The sequence below is a fragment of the Branchiostoma lanceolatum genome, chromosome 11, assembly GCF_035083965.1.
Source record: "Branchiostoma lanceolatum isolate klBraLanc5 chromosome 11, klBraLanc5.hap2, whole genome shotgun sequence".
Taxonomy (NCBI): Eukaryota; Metazoa; Chordata; class Leptocardii; order Amphioxiformes; family Branchiostomatidae; genus Branchiostoma; species Branchiostoma lanceolatum.
In genome coordinates, this window is record NC_089732.1 from 5,285,356 (window position 1) to 5,297,662 (window position 12,307).

Below are 12,307 nucleotides of genomic sequence, written 5' to 3' on the forward strand. Positions count from 1 at the left end.
CTTCCTCTGACGTCACTGTAATGGCGGCCGTGTGGTCGACGTTTTGAAAACAAGCAAGTTTCCCTCAAGAATCGGGCTAATTTGACACTTTCCCTCGATTATTCTCACAACTTTTCTGACACGTTTGGTTCCAGGGTAGTCTAGCAAGATGCAGATCACGTTCAAAACGCTACAGCAGCAGACGTTCAAGATCGAGATCGAGGAGAATGCGACGGTGAGTGGGTCGTGGAGTCGACTTCCCGCTACATGAAGTCTGCTGAGTCAGAACGAACTCTACCAAATCTTACGCAGTTTCTTTGACCTTCCGTAAGAAAAATCACTAAATCTTATTTGTTTTTTTCACCTCCTTAAGGTTAAGCAGTTGAAGGAAAAGGTGGAGGGGGAAAAGGGGAAGGAATCGTTCCCTGCTGCGGGACTAAAGTTGATCTACGCTGGTGAGTCTGTCCCTCTGTGTGCACACATGTTGCAAGTTTTGTCACCTCCCTAGGACAAAGGTGATGTAATTTTATGACTTTGCGTGTTTGATTCGTGCGACTGTATGCCATTTTGACAAATATTTCTCACATAGCATGATCCCATTTGGAAAACCATGAAATTATCAACAAAACCATTTCCTTTAGTGTATTTTTTGCGATATACTCTTGGTGAGTCATGTTACAAAATTATAATTTCATTGTCCACCATAATGGCAGATGACCAATGGTCAATGGGATATAAAAATTCAATGTGTGACTTTACAAATATCAAATCAACACATATGTTAATTTGTTTATCAGCAACAAGATCTGATAGGTTGGATTCCAAATCCTAGAACCAATGCCATGGTATGGCTAGGTAGTACTCATATTTCTTATGCAAAGTAGATGTCTGAAATAACAGAAATGAAAATCTGAAATAATAAGATTGGACCAGTTGAAAGAGAAGTCTCCGTTTACTAGAAGGTGTAAAATGTTAGATTCAAGTTAAGAAATTTTGATAAATGTGTTAAAACACATGTGAATGATATTAGATCATCTGAATGGGGAGGGGGGCAGTATTATAAGTCATAACCATGACTATTCAATTTGTGTTTAAGTTTCTAACACCACAGTTAGTGGTGGTTGATATGATGCCAATAGTATCCTCCACATATTTTTTCTAGGTTTGATGTCATTGGAAAATAGTTATCACGATGGTAATGTTTTGCATTGTCAAGAGAGATTCTATTACTGCAAAAGTATCAAATTGTTATACATCCAGATAACGTTTGGTTTTAACTTTAGCAGCACTACCACTAGTGTAGCCAGGGCTCGAAATACTGGGTGCATGTACACCCGTGTGCACCCAAAATTGGAGCTGTGCACCTAATTTTTGACCGTGGGTGCACCAGTGCACCTAGATATTTTTGTAGGCTATAGGGTGAAGGTACTATTGTACACTAGCATACAATATATTTTTGAAATGTAATTATCAGAAAAAGCAATATAACCTTTTGTAACAAACAGTTGTACTTTATTTGATGTATTACTTGTTTGCAATTTTGAAGTACGGTAAGCTATAGAAACAGGTTGAAGTTCTTAGGAGCGTTAAACTTTGTAATTTTTTTCGCCGACATTCAACTCTATTTTGTGGTGCACCCAAAATGCTTTCTGTGCACCTATTTTTTTTTGGTTGGGTGCACCGGTGCACCTATTTCAAAACATGAATATCGAGCCCTGAGTGTAGCAAATATCCAAAATCACCATATTCAGCTGAGTTGAGTTCATTCGACCAGGTAGGAACTCAAGTTTCCAGTTTAGGCCTCTCTTCAGCTCAATGCGCTGTGTTCCACTTGGCTAAAATCCTTTGTTCTTAATGTTCCATTACGGATCTCAAGGTCATTTTTAAGAAGATTCACAAACTAGATTATCTGACAGTGCGTAAATGTGTAGTCTAGATATGAAATAAGTGATATTGCAGCTGTAAGTATGTGTCCTGAATAAGGGCAATGAAAAACAATACATGGCGTATGTTACCACTTATGGCTGAGTTGATCCAACAGAAATGATCTGAATTACAACATGTGCTCTGCTGTATTTTGTGACTAGTAGTAGTAAACTATCTGATGTAATGTTGTTCCATGGGGAAAAGACCTTGTTATTAATCGTATTTGTCCTTAAGATACAAATGACAAGTTCTCGGACAATTTTATACAAAGTCTCAATCACTTCACTGACAAGTTAAGTTACATTTTGGAGCCCCTTAACCTGTAAGTTTCCATCTAAGGAGTTGTATGAACGTAGAATGAACTGGAATGCGTAACTACTGTACCCCCTACTTTGGCTAGTCTTAAGTATAGTGTTTAAAACATAGCACATGAATTTTAATTCTTCACTCTACCCTCCTCTACAATTAAGCAGAACATGCATATGACTTACCTCTAACTCTAAGAGGTATGATTCTGAATGTGGGAATTTTGTATGTAAACATTAGTATATATAGAATTAGAAAAACACAAGCAAAACAGACACAGTGCACATACATGCAAGTATAACTAAAGGTAATGTACAATATTGTACATCACACATAGTACACACACACACACACACACACACATAGCTACACACACATCATGACATGCATTCACACAGAAACTCACACACACATCCACCCTAGCATAGTTGGGCCAAATTTTCAAAAATTGTATTCAAAAGACATTGTAAAACTGTACAATTATTTTCCCTTGTGTTAAGTGTAGGGTTTTTAAAAGACGTTCCCCTTTTACGCCATTATTTATGCTGTAGCATTTAGTTTGTGCAGCGTCAGCTGTTTAGCATTCATGTTCACTTTAACTAGTCTTAAGTGGTACCTTATCCATGATCCCAGCTGTGTTGTGGGGATTTTAAAGCCACCCACTGCTAGTGCTTGATATCACTTTTTTTTCAAAAACAGGTTGTCAATGTCTTAGAGTACTCTGTGTCCGGGAAGACTTGGTGTCACTTTGATATTTACTTAAACCCCGTATAAAGCCTCTAAAAGGTTGACTAATACACTAATGTTGTCTACAGCTAGACAATTATGTATCCTAAGGATGGAGGAGTATTTTCATGGCAGTATTGGTTTTGAAGCTGATTTCACATCTGCACAAATTCGTCTTTCCCGAAATAGCATGACAGTTTGTTAGATTTAGGCCCAGACTCCTATTGGACTTGAGTTTGACATTTAAGAGTAATCGTGATCTACCTAGATGTCTTAAATTAGTACACTAGTATAAATAGTTCATAGTTGTTGATGTTCTATGTTACTTGTCATACATTGTACCTGATGCAATTGTTACTAGTATGCATTTTACTTTGACTAAAATTTGACTTGTAATGAATAAATGATAAATAAAACAATAACATCCATTTTCCACAGGCAAGATCCTACAGGACGATCTCCCGCTGTCTCAGTACAAGATCAACGAGGAGAATTTTGTTGTCATCATGGTGACAAAGGTGGGTTCTGTATCTGTCTTTATGTCATACCTGGGCCGCGAAAATATTCGATACAGGTGTTCCGCATCGTGTGATGATTTTCCATATCATATGGGGTTCTAATTGTATCACACAGGCTTGACAGAGATGACAATTTTGATAACCTCACAGTTGAAAATGAAGAAAACTTGCAAATGAACTTATTTTGAGATTCAAATACATAAATCCTCATACAAAGATGACAATTTACCACTAAAAAGACAGTTGGCTACATGTTTAATCTACAGATAATTGAGCAAACTTGTTTAGGTACATGTACAGGTTCGGACCTGTATCTAAACCCCTGTACCGTACCTGTACGGTGATAATACAACTGAACATTTATGTAAACCAGTTGTGAACTTTGCGAACAACAACAAAAACCTTTGAATTTTCCAGCCCAAGGCAGCAGCCAAAGAAGAACCCCCCAAGGCGGAGGCAACACCTGCAGCAGGACCCGCAGCAGCACCTGCAGCTGCAGCCACGCCCACGGAGGAGAAACCCAAGGAGGAGGAGAAGAAGGAAGAGAAGAAAGAAGAGGAGCAAAAGGAATCTTCCCCTGTACAGCCCAGGTAGGATTAGTTACATGTCGTTATCACAGGTTTGCGATGGCAAAGAAAGTATTTTTCACGGCCTTATCATACCTCCTACATTTACACAATTACCAAGAAGCGACAGGACCTCGAAAGTACTAGAGTATACTAGATGTTTATATGCACATGAATATGTATATGGTTGTTAACATGTGACCTGTGCTTAGCCCAGTGGGGCAAAAATGTACAATTGTGCACTCCTCGCAATTCAGCCCCTGGCTGCGGAGAGAGTATTCAGCCTACCCAATAATAATAGTAACAGAAAGTATTTCTTTTTTTTTCTTCAGTGAAACCGCTGCACCTACAACAACGGCTTCTGGGCCCTCTGGTTCAACACTGGCACAGGCCGAGTCAACATTAGGTGGGCAGAACATTTGTTACCCTTGACCTCTCTTAGTACATAGTTCAAAGTTCACCAAAGATCTCAGATGAAGAGAATGTTAGCGTTAGCCTTAGTAATTTCGGAAAGAAAACTTATATATTTTGTGTATTAGATTTTAGAATGCCGCAATCATTTATGAAATTTGATTTGTGGGATTGTCGACAAGTGGATGCACAGTTTTATATCGAAAGGCTCGACAGTGCTTCTAGCTTTAGAACAATTTGTTCTTAAGCTGTCTGGCTTTTGACAATTGCGAGAGGTAAAGACAACATACATAACATGGTGTTGTCATATTCTTACAAACAACTCACCTTGGATTAATGTCCTCTAAGATGCCAGCATTCTTTTAAGAAACTGCATCTTAGATCCTTGCCATTCTTTGCATTTTTTCTAAATCCTCCTGTTTCTATTGTAGCTGACATGGCGCAGTATGCCCCCTTCCAAAGTTAGTGCACTCTCCTTCCTATGATGACATTTTCTGGCATGAGTGCAAGTTTTTCCCCCTTCCTTTGCAGTGGGTGTGGCGAGTTTGTTTGCAGCTGTCTACTTAGCCTCTTACTGTAAATCTTGAAACGTTGCAGGTGGTTTTATTTTTTTGCGGTGACGCCTGCAATGCGAATTTATGTTTCTACTGTATCAGTAGTACTACTGTACTACAGAATTGTTTCAACCACAAATTTAAAACACCCTTTTCCTCCTACCTCAAATAAAACCACCGCAAAAGTGAATGCATGTACAGTAGTCGCTTTCTGGCTACAAGTACTACATCTGTACCAGAAAAGCATTTTGTGATGCCCGACGGGACCACAAAATATAGTGGCAGAAGCACCTATGGCACTTTAAACCAAAATAGCACTTCAAAGCAAATTCAGTCCAACTGTACTGTACTGAGGCCAAATATTGGCAAAGGGGGAGGGGGGCTGAGTGTTTTCAATACTAGTAGTTATACTAAAAGACTTTTCCGTTCAACGTTAAGTCGTGCTTCTCTGTAACTACAAGACTTGCATGCCAAGGAACTTATTATTCTTTTGATAATAGCGCTGGAAGTACTCATAACCCCAGCTTGGTCATTTTCAATTTAAGATTTTAATGTACTGTGTAATAGTGTTTTGAAATCAATTTTTGATCCCCCCCAAGCTTCAACTGGCCTGATATATTGATAGCATGTCAGTACAGTGTGCAACTAGATGTTGGTGTTGCGGTGATGTGTGACTAAAAGTAGCATTTGTAGTAAAGATATTTGGATGCACGGAATCGCTGTTTAAAACTTGCATTTTTCTTCATATCTTCTACCCAGTGACTGGCACGGCATACGAAACGATGGTAACGAACATGATGTCAATGGGCTTCGAAAGAGACCAGGTAAGGTGGTAAAAATTATATTCCATACACGTACATAGGCCGCCTGTGTACCCAAACATAACAACTAGGGATGCATATCTAAACCCAGGTCCAGGTCTGAATTCGATACCAGAGGTTTAGGTTCAGGTCCGCAACTTGGCTAGATTAAGTTGAAGACTCTTTTACAAAATAAGACTACTCTCAGAGACACGGCATAACTGCAGATTCAGATAAACTCAGACTTCTCTGGTTTATTCACTGGTAAGGTCTGACATAACAGTGCAAGACTGTGATCCCAGTAAGTAATTGTAAGGTAGTGTAGTCTTTACACCCATTTACCTGACTTTTGGCACATGTATTGGTACATACACAACAACCCCCTCCCCCCTCAGTGCTGCTCATTTTGTCCCCTATGGTTAATGGACTACTCCTAATTATTGCATAAGATACTCTGACAAATCAGTTATGCAAATAAGCGGATTCAACTGTACATGGAATTGAACAATTTAACCTGTGGCCATCAATGATGACTGAGACAGTTAATAAAATGTCTAATATTTCTACCTTTGGTATCTCATGTAAAGAACCTACTCTGGTCTGAGGATCTCAAGACAATGATGATGCTGACTTTAAGTGATTCAGTATGCTTTTTAGGCGTGTAGGTGTTTCGGGGGAGCTCTTTGACAACATGTACGCTTGTTCTCCACTTGAAAGTTCATCTGTGTTGGTAGAACTAGAAGTCATTCTGAATGGAGTTTAAACTGTAAACGCCAACACAATAAATTTTACTTACCCAAATTTTCGACTGATCAGCTACAGTCTTTGTCAAGGAGTGAACTATCCACTGCTTCTGTGACATCACGTTATGCAGATGAGACACGTGACTCGGTGAGCAGTAGATCATATGTTGCAGAAATGTTGCAGTGGATTGTTCACTCCTTGACAAAGACTGACTAGCTGATCAGTCGAAAATTTGGGTAAGTCCAATTTATTGTGTTGGCGTTAACAGTTTAAACTCCATTCAGAATCCGTTTGTTCTCATGTAGGTTGTCGCTGCGCTGAGAGCAAGTTTTAACAACCCTGACAGAGCAGTGGAGTACCTCCTGACGGTAAGGCAATGTCCTCACATTTCTCCTTCACACTTGGACGCCTCGTGCAAAATAGAGCCTAAGGTGCACATACACAAGGTTTCCTGTGTCTTTACTAACTTCATGCCCCAGAATATACCATTTTTTATATAATGTCCTCATCTGTCTATGCATCTGGCTGAATCAAGTTCATGTGGGTTTTTACAGTCAATGTGATAGGATACAGAAGAATAGAATTGCCAATTTTTTGCTAAGTTTGCCATCCTTTGCACTCAACATGTGTAAATAAACTGATGATATGCTTATGAATTCAATATGTTACATTTTGTATAAGCTGGGAGTGAGTGAATTTGTTACAAAATGTGTGTGTTTCCTTCAAGTTCAAGTGCCATCCTAGTAACCACAACAACCCCCTCCCCCCTCAGTGCCGCTCATTTTGTCCCCTAGGGTTAATGGACTACTCCTTATTATTGCATAAAATACACTGACAAATCAGTTATGCAAATAAGCAGATTCTACTGTATTGTGTTTCCTAGTGTCTCCCACCAGCGTTTATACAGTCAATGTATTGTGTTTCCTAGTGTCTCCCACCAACGTTTTTAGTCAATGTATTGTGTTTCCTAGTGTCTCCCACCAGCGTTTTTACAGTCAATGTATTGTGTTTCCTAGTGTCTCCCACCAGCGTTTATAGTCAACATTGTTGTTTCCTAGTGTCTCCCACCAGCGTTTATACAGTCAATGTATTGAGTTTCCTAGTGTCTCCCATCAGCGTTTATACAGTCAACGTTGTTGTGTTTCCTAGGGTCTCCCACCGGCGATGGAGGTGCCTGCTGCGGCTGCACCCCCCACCCCTGCAGCGCCCGCCGCACCTGCAGCAGCTACTCAAGGCTCGGCTGCAGCTACGCAGGGTTCAGCCTCGCCGGCCCAGGGTTCCGCCACTGGCACCCCTCCCGTCCCCGCCCCCGCCCCTGCTGGCACGGGTACGGCCGGAACACCGGGCTCGCAGCCTCCACGTAAGTGACTCTCAATGCCAGTGGGACTTTTCTGACACTTCAATGTAAAGAATATGCTATATTCTAGTGTACCCTACACACATATCTAGGTGCACCAGTGGACCCATAGCCAAAAATTAGTTTCACTACTCCAATTCAGGGTGCACAGAAGTGCATATGCCAGGGGTAGGCTCAGGAGTCAGTCCTTCAGTGTTAGAGTAGTTAGTGACTGGAATGCACTACCACAATCTGTGGTGGATTCTACGACAGTCAACGAGTTCAAAGCACGGCTAGACAAACATTGGGAGAGCCTGAAGTACAACACATGAGTATCGTTCGAGACCGGGATTACCACAGGCTGAGCCTCCTCATCCCGAAGATGGTATAGAGGTATATGCACATGAAACACATCTTGTCCAACTGCAGAATTGCTCTACAACAGGGCAATTTTCAGAATTTCAATTTCTGAATGCTGTACAAGTTGACTTACATCCTATTTGAAAATCAATTATGTACATATAGTATATACAGGGATCTCCCCAGAAATATAGAGCAGGATAGGGGGAAGGTGCCAAGCCTGTAAGATGCGTGTCATGGGGGGGGGGGTATTTCCGCAACTTCAGCTTTACATCTTGTCTACAATTAATGAAATCTCGGGTTTTGAGCAAAATTACTGGGACTAACTTTGAAAATCAACAGGAATGAGTTGGGGTGAGAACAGGATGGAGGAGCGCCACTGTGTAAGTGGCATAGACCTTTTCACAGATAACGTAATATAGTTAAAAAGAAGTACTAGTACCATGGCAACTGTATTCTTGTGTCTGCCTATCAGCAGAGAACCCGCTGGAGTTCCTGAGGGAGCAGCCGCAGTTCCAGAACATGCGCCAGCTGATCCGGTCTAACCCAAGCCTACTGACAGCACTCCTGCAGAACCTGGGGCAGTCCAACCCACAGCTTCTACAGGTACGCAACAAGTCAAACTGCGTTCACGTTCAGTTGTAGGATGAGCTTAGCTTATAATGAAAGTTTACGGTGCACACCCCAGTTCTTCCGCGACCAGGGTCCGTGGTAGTGCACGACAAAAAAGTGACGAAGGGGTTTCGAGGGCTGGGTTTGAGTTCACATTTCTCATAATGTGAGTTAGACACAATATTATTTTCTAATGATTAACTCTGTTGTTTGATAAATGGTTATTTTTGCTGTGCAATGTAATTCTATGTAGGGGGTTAAACCCCCCAAGAGTCTTTGAAAAGCACCACCATGCGAAATGTACTCCTAGTTATATGAATAACTGAAACTGAAAAGTGAATGAATGCACAGTACGTTTTCTGTGTTGATATGTGGCGTCGTGTGGCGCAAGTGGTAGAGCGCGCGGCTGTCAAACAATGGGACCCGGGATCTAATCCTGGGTTGTGCCCAGAGACATGTCCAAACTTGCGCCCTGACGTTGTGCCCTTGGAAAAGGCACTTAACACGACTTTCCTCACTTCACTCAGGTGTAAATGAGTACCTAGCTCATCTAGGGTTAGGGACGTCCCTTGGATAGGACATTAAATGGAGGTCCCATGTTTGGGGAGAGCCACACCCCGCGCACATTAAAGAACCCACCACACCTTTCGAAAAAGAGTAGGGACATGCCCCGGTGTGCGATGGTCCAAATCTTACAGTCTGGTCTGGCTTGACATCTTGAAAGGGTGATAGTCACCTGTTATGTTAATCCTTCCACAAATGTGTGACTGTAAATCTGACTAATATGAAAAAATGGTCTGTTTTATTGTGCAGCATATCAATGACCACCAGCAAGAGTTCATTGAGATGTTGAACGAGCCGGTAGAAGGGGAGGGGGGCGCTGTAGGGACTGGTGCCCCCGTCATGGGCCAGCTGCCCACAGGACAGAACGTCATTCAAGTCACACCTCAAGAGAAGGAAGCAATTGAAAGGGTAAGTTTCATTCAGTATTTGTTTGTTTGTTTTGTTTGAACCTTTGTTTATTCATGATAAGCTCAAATCTGCACGCAGGCCGCTTTTCATTGAGGTCATGAGGGAAGAAGTACGGGTCAGATACAATATAACAGAGATACACAGTCATTTGTATCACCCCGACCACTCAATCTCTTTGAAACTCAGATTCAAATCAGCCATGACCCGACAAATCGCTTTCTTAGTTGCCTTGACGGCCGATGGAATTGGCAAAGCACTCAATGAATTTCATCGACAAAAAACAAATCTTTTTAAGCTTTGTGTGTTTTGTTGTCTTTTTGGTCATACTTGTACATTTTGAATGATATTCCCATTATAAAGACAAGGGTGACACAAATCCAGTTTAGGACGCAGTGACCCCGCCAGCCTGCCGCGGGTCCATAAAATGAATTAACTAATATGTTATTTCTCTTTTCCCCCCACAGCTTAAGGCTCTTGGGTTTGAGGAAGGCTTAGTCATCCAGGCGTATTTTGCATGCGATAAGAATGAAAACCTCGCTGCAAATTTCCTTCTCTCACAAGGTGACGACGACCAACAATAGCCAGTCGTCCCCAACGTTAGGATAACCAATACTATTTTCGCTTTTCTAAGTACCTATGTGATCAGACAAAACGGAAACAGAACCATGGGACGTTTTATAATCTTGGCAAGTTGAAACTCTCTATCTCGTGAACTGGTTAGCTTCAAGAAAAGTTGCAAGGCCACAAGATGTCATGCATTCTGCTACAAACTGTGGTATTTCATTGCTCTGCAATGTATATAGTGTATAAGACATGCTTGAAGATTCTGTTCATCGCAACATTGTAAGAAACCACTGTCTCGAGATGTCTTTTGTCAAGGTGGCTGTTACAGAAAGGATATGCCTACGAGGAAAAAAATTCTAGAAAAACTGAATGGTGTCTGTTGCCATATAAGTTCCCAAGCATCTGATAATGTAAATATGTACACGTTCTTCAGCGTTCACATGGTTCCTAGCTATAAGACGATACTTGTAGTACCGATGTTTTGGTCCTGTCAGTGCCTCTTGATGTACGTTAAGAGTCATTTGTTTGCCTGCAACCATCAAGAGATCTTCCTGGACGGGGCATTAGCCGCAACAATAGTCGTATAACATCAACGCATCCGAAGAATGCTGTAACTAAGAGAACGCCGTAACCGGCATCAAAAATAAGCTTCTCTGAAAGGGGAGGGGAACAATTTGATCAGTGAAATTTGCCAAAAATGCTACTTCAATTGGGGCACACTCTCTTACTATGTAACATTCATGTCAAGGGTTTTCATTTTTAGGAAAAGCAAGAATTTAAGACAAATTAATATTAGAAAAGGTTTTGAAGGGGGAGAATGGTTGTGCATGCAGGAAAATAAAGCTTACAAAGATTACAGCACCGAAATTTGGGTTATGATGTATTTATGCATTTTAGGGTAGCACTGTTCAAGATTTAGTAGCCTGTTTAAAGAAACTGTTTTTTGTTACACAATAAATGGCAATGACAACTTCTTCTGAAGTTCCTTGTACTCTTCTAGGTGCTTTCCTTCCTGCTTGTTGAGATGGAAGTTCTTTTTTTTAAATTTTGATGTTAAATTGAAAGCTAGTTATACATTTGGGATTCATACAGTTACATGTTCATCTTTCAAATATGCATTATATGTTTTAAGGAATTATCCTGTAGCAAACGAAACAAAACATGCTTTGATGACCAATTATTGAACGTCATTTTCATCTCTTTGATAGTTATCTTTTTAACCTTTAACTTTTAAGGTGTATGTCGGGGTAGAGTTTGCAATCTTGTAGAATCAGCTATTCTACTATCGTTCTCATTTAAATGTACAAATTGCTGTGGCCAGCTTTTACGATTTGATATGAGCCTAAGTACGGGCACCATCAATGCTTCATTTTCCGACAACACTTATTATGTTTCACGAAAAATGCACCACAACATTACTTATGGGTTTTATGAGATTTAATGAGATACATTTGTACATGGTTACTTATCTTAGGGTGGGACCCAGCTCAAACATGTTGTAAGGGATTGCATTCGTCGTTTCAGATGGTGACGTAAAGCCTGCGGCCCCGTGTATGCTTCAGACATAACTAGCGTCAAACCTCTGCACGTAAAAGAACCCAACACACTTATCAAGAAAAGGGGTGGCGTGGTGTGCTTGGCCAAAAACACGAGCCATAGTGAAGCCGCATTGCACTACCACTAGCTACTTGAAAAAGCATCATGCTTCACCTCAACTGAGGACGATTTCTTTTGTCACACTAGGGTTGCTGAGAAAAAAATTGACAAATTAGAAAGCCCGACAAAACCGCCTAAAAATACGTCAAAAACCAGCCGGATCCACTCCTCTGCTTGGAGAGTAGACTGCTTTACCTTACTTTATCTAGTTGGGCATTACTGAGGCAGCAGCGCCCACCAGTGTTGCGACCTTTGGGTGAACTACACGCACACACGT

The 12,307-nt window shown here is 41.0% G+C and overlaps 1 protein-coding gene across 3 annotated transcripts; it reads left to right on the top strand.

The window, feature by feature from the left end:
* Positions 1-5: 5 nt before the first annotated feature.
* On the top strand, positions 6-11,355 carry LOC136445220 (UV excision repair protein RAD23 homolog A-like). 3 transcript variants are annotated; one of them, XM_066443089.1, is made up of 12 exons: positions 6-214; positions 353-434; positions 3,376-3,455; positions 3,873-4,045; positions 4,354-4,427; positions 4,864-4,893; positions 5,746-5,810; positions 6,836-6,898; positions 7,680-7,890; positions 8,705-8,832; positions 9,652-9,810; positions 10,275-11,355. In XM_066443089.1, exons 1-12 carry the CDS (start codon positions 149-151, stop codon positions 10,389-10,391), a joined length of 1,248 nt encoding a protein of 415 aa, XP_066299186.1. In that variant the 5' UTR covers positions 6-148; the 3' UTR covers positions 10,392-11,355. The 3 variants fall into 3 exon arrangements, with proteins under 3 accessions (XP_066299186.1, XP_066299184.1, XP_066299187.1); XM_066443087.1 differs by having other exon boundaries at positions 7-214; positions 8,702-8,832; XM_066443090.1 differs by lacking the exon at positions 4,864-4,893 and having other exon boundaries at positions 7-214; positions 8,702-8,832.
* Positions 11,356-12,307: the final 952 nt, after the last annotated feature.

Excerpts from the sequence above, each read along its gene's own strand:
- LOC136445220 (XM_066443087.1), top strand. The coding sequence starts at position 149 with ATGCAGATCACGTTCAAAACGCTACAGCAGCAGACGTTCAAGATCGAG. Across the intron at positions 3,456-3,872 it reads TTGTCATCATGGTGACAAAG|CCCAAGGCAGCAGCCAAAGA; the intron begins GTGGGTTCTGTA and ends TGAATTTTCCAG. Across the intron at positions 6,899-7,679 it reads CAGTGGAGTACCTCCTGACG|GGTCTCCCACCGGCGATGGA; the intron begins GTAAGGCAATGT and ends TGTGTTTCCTAG.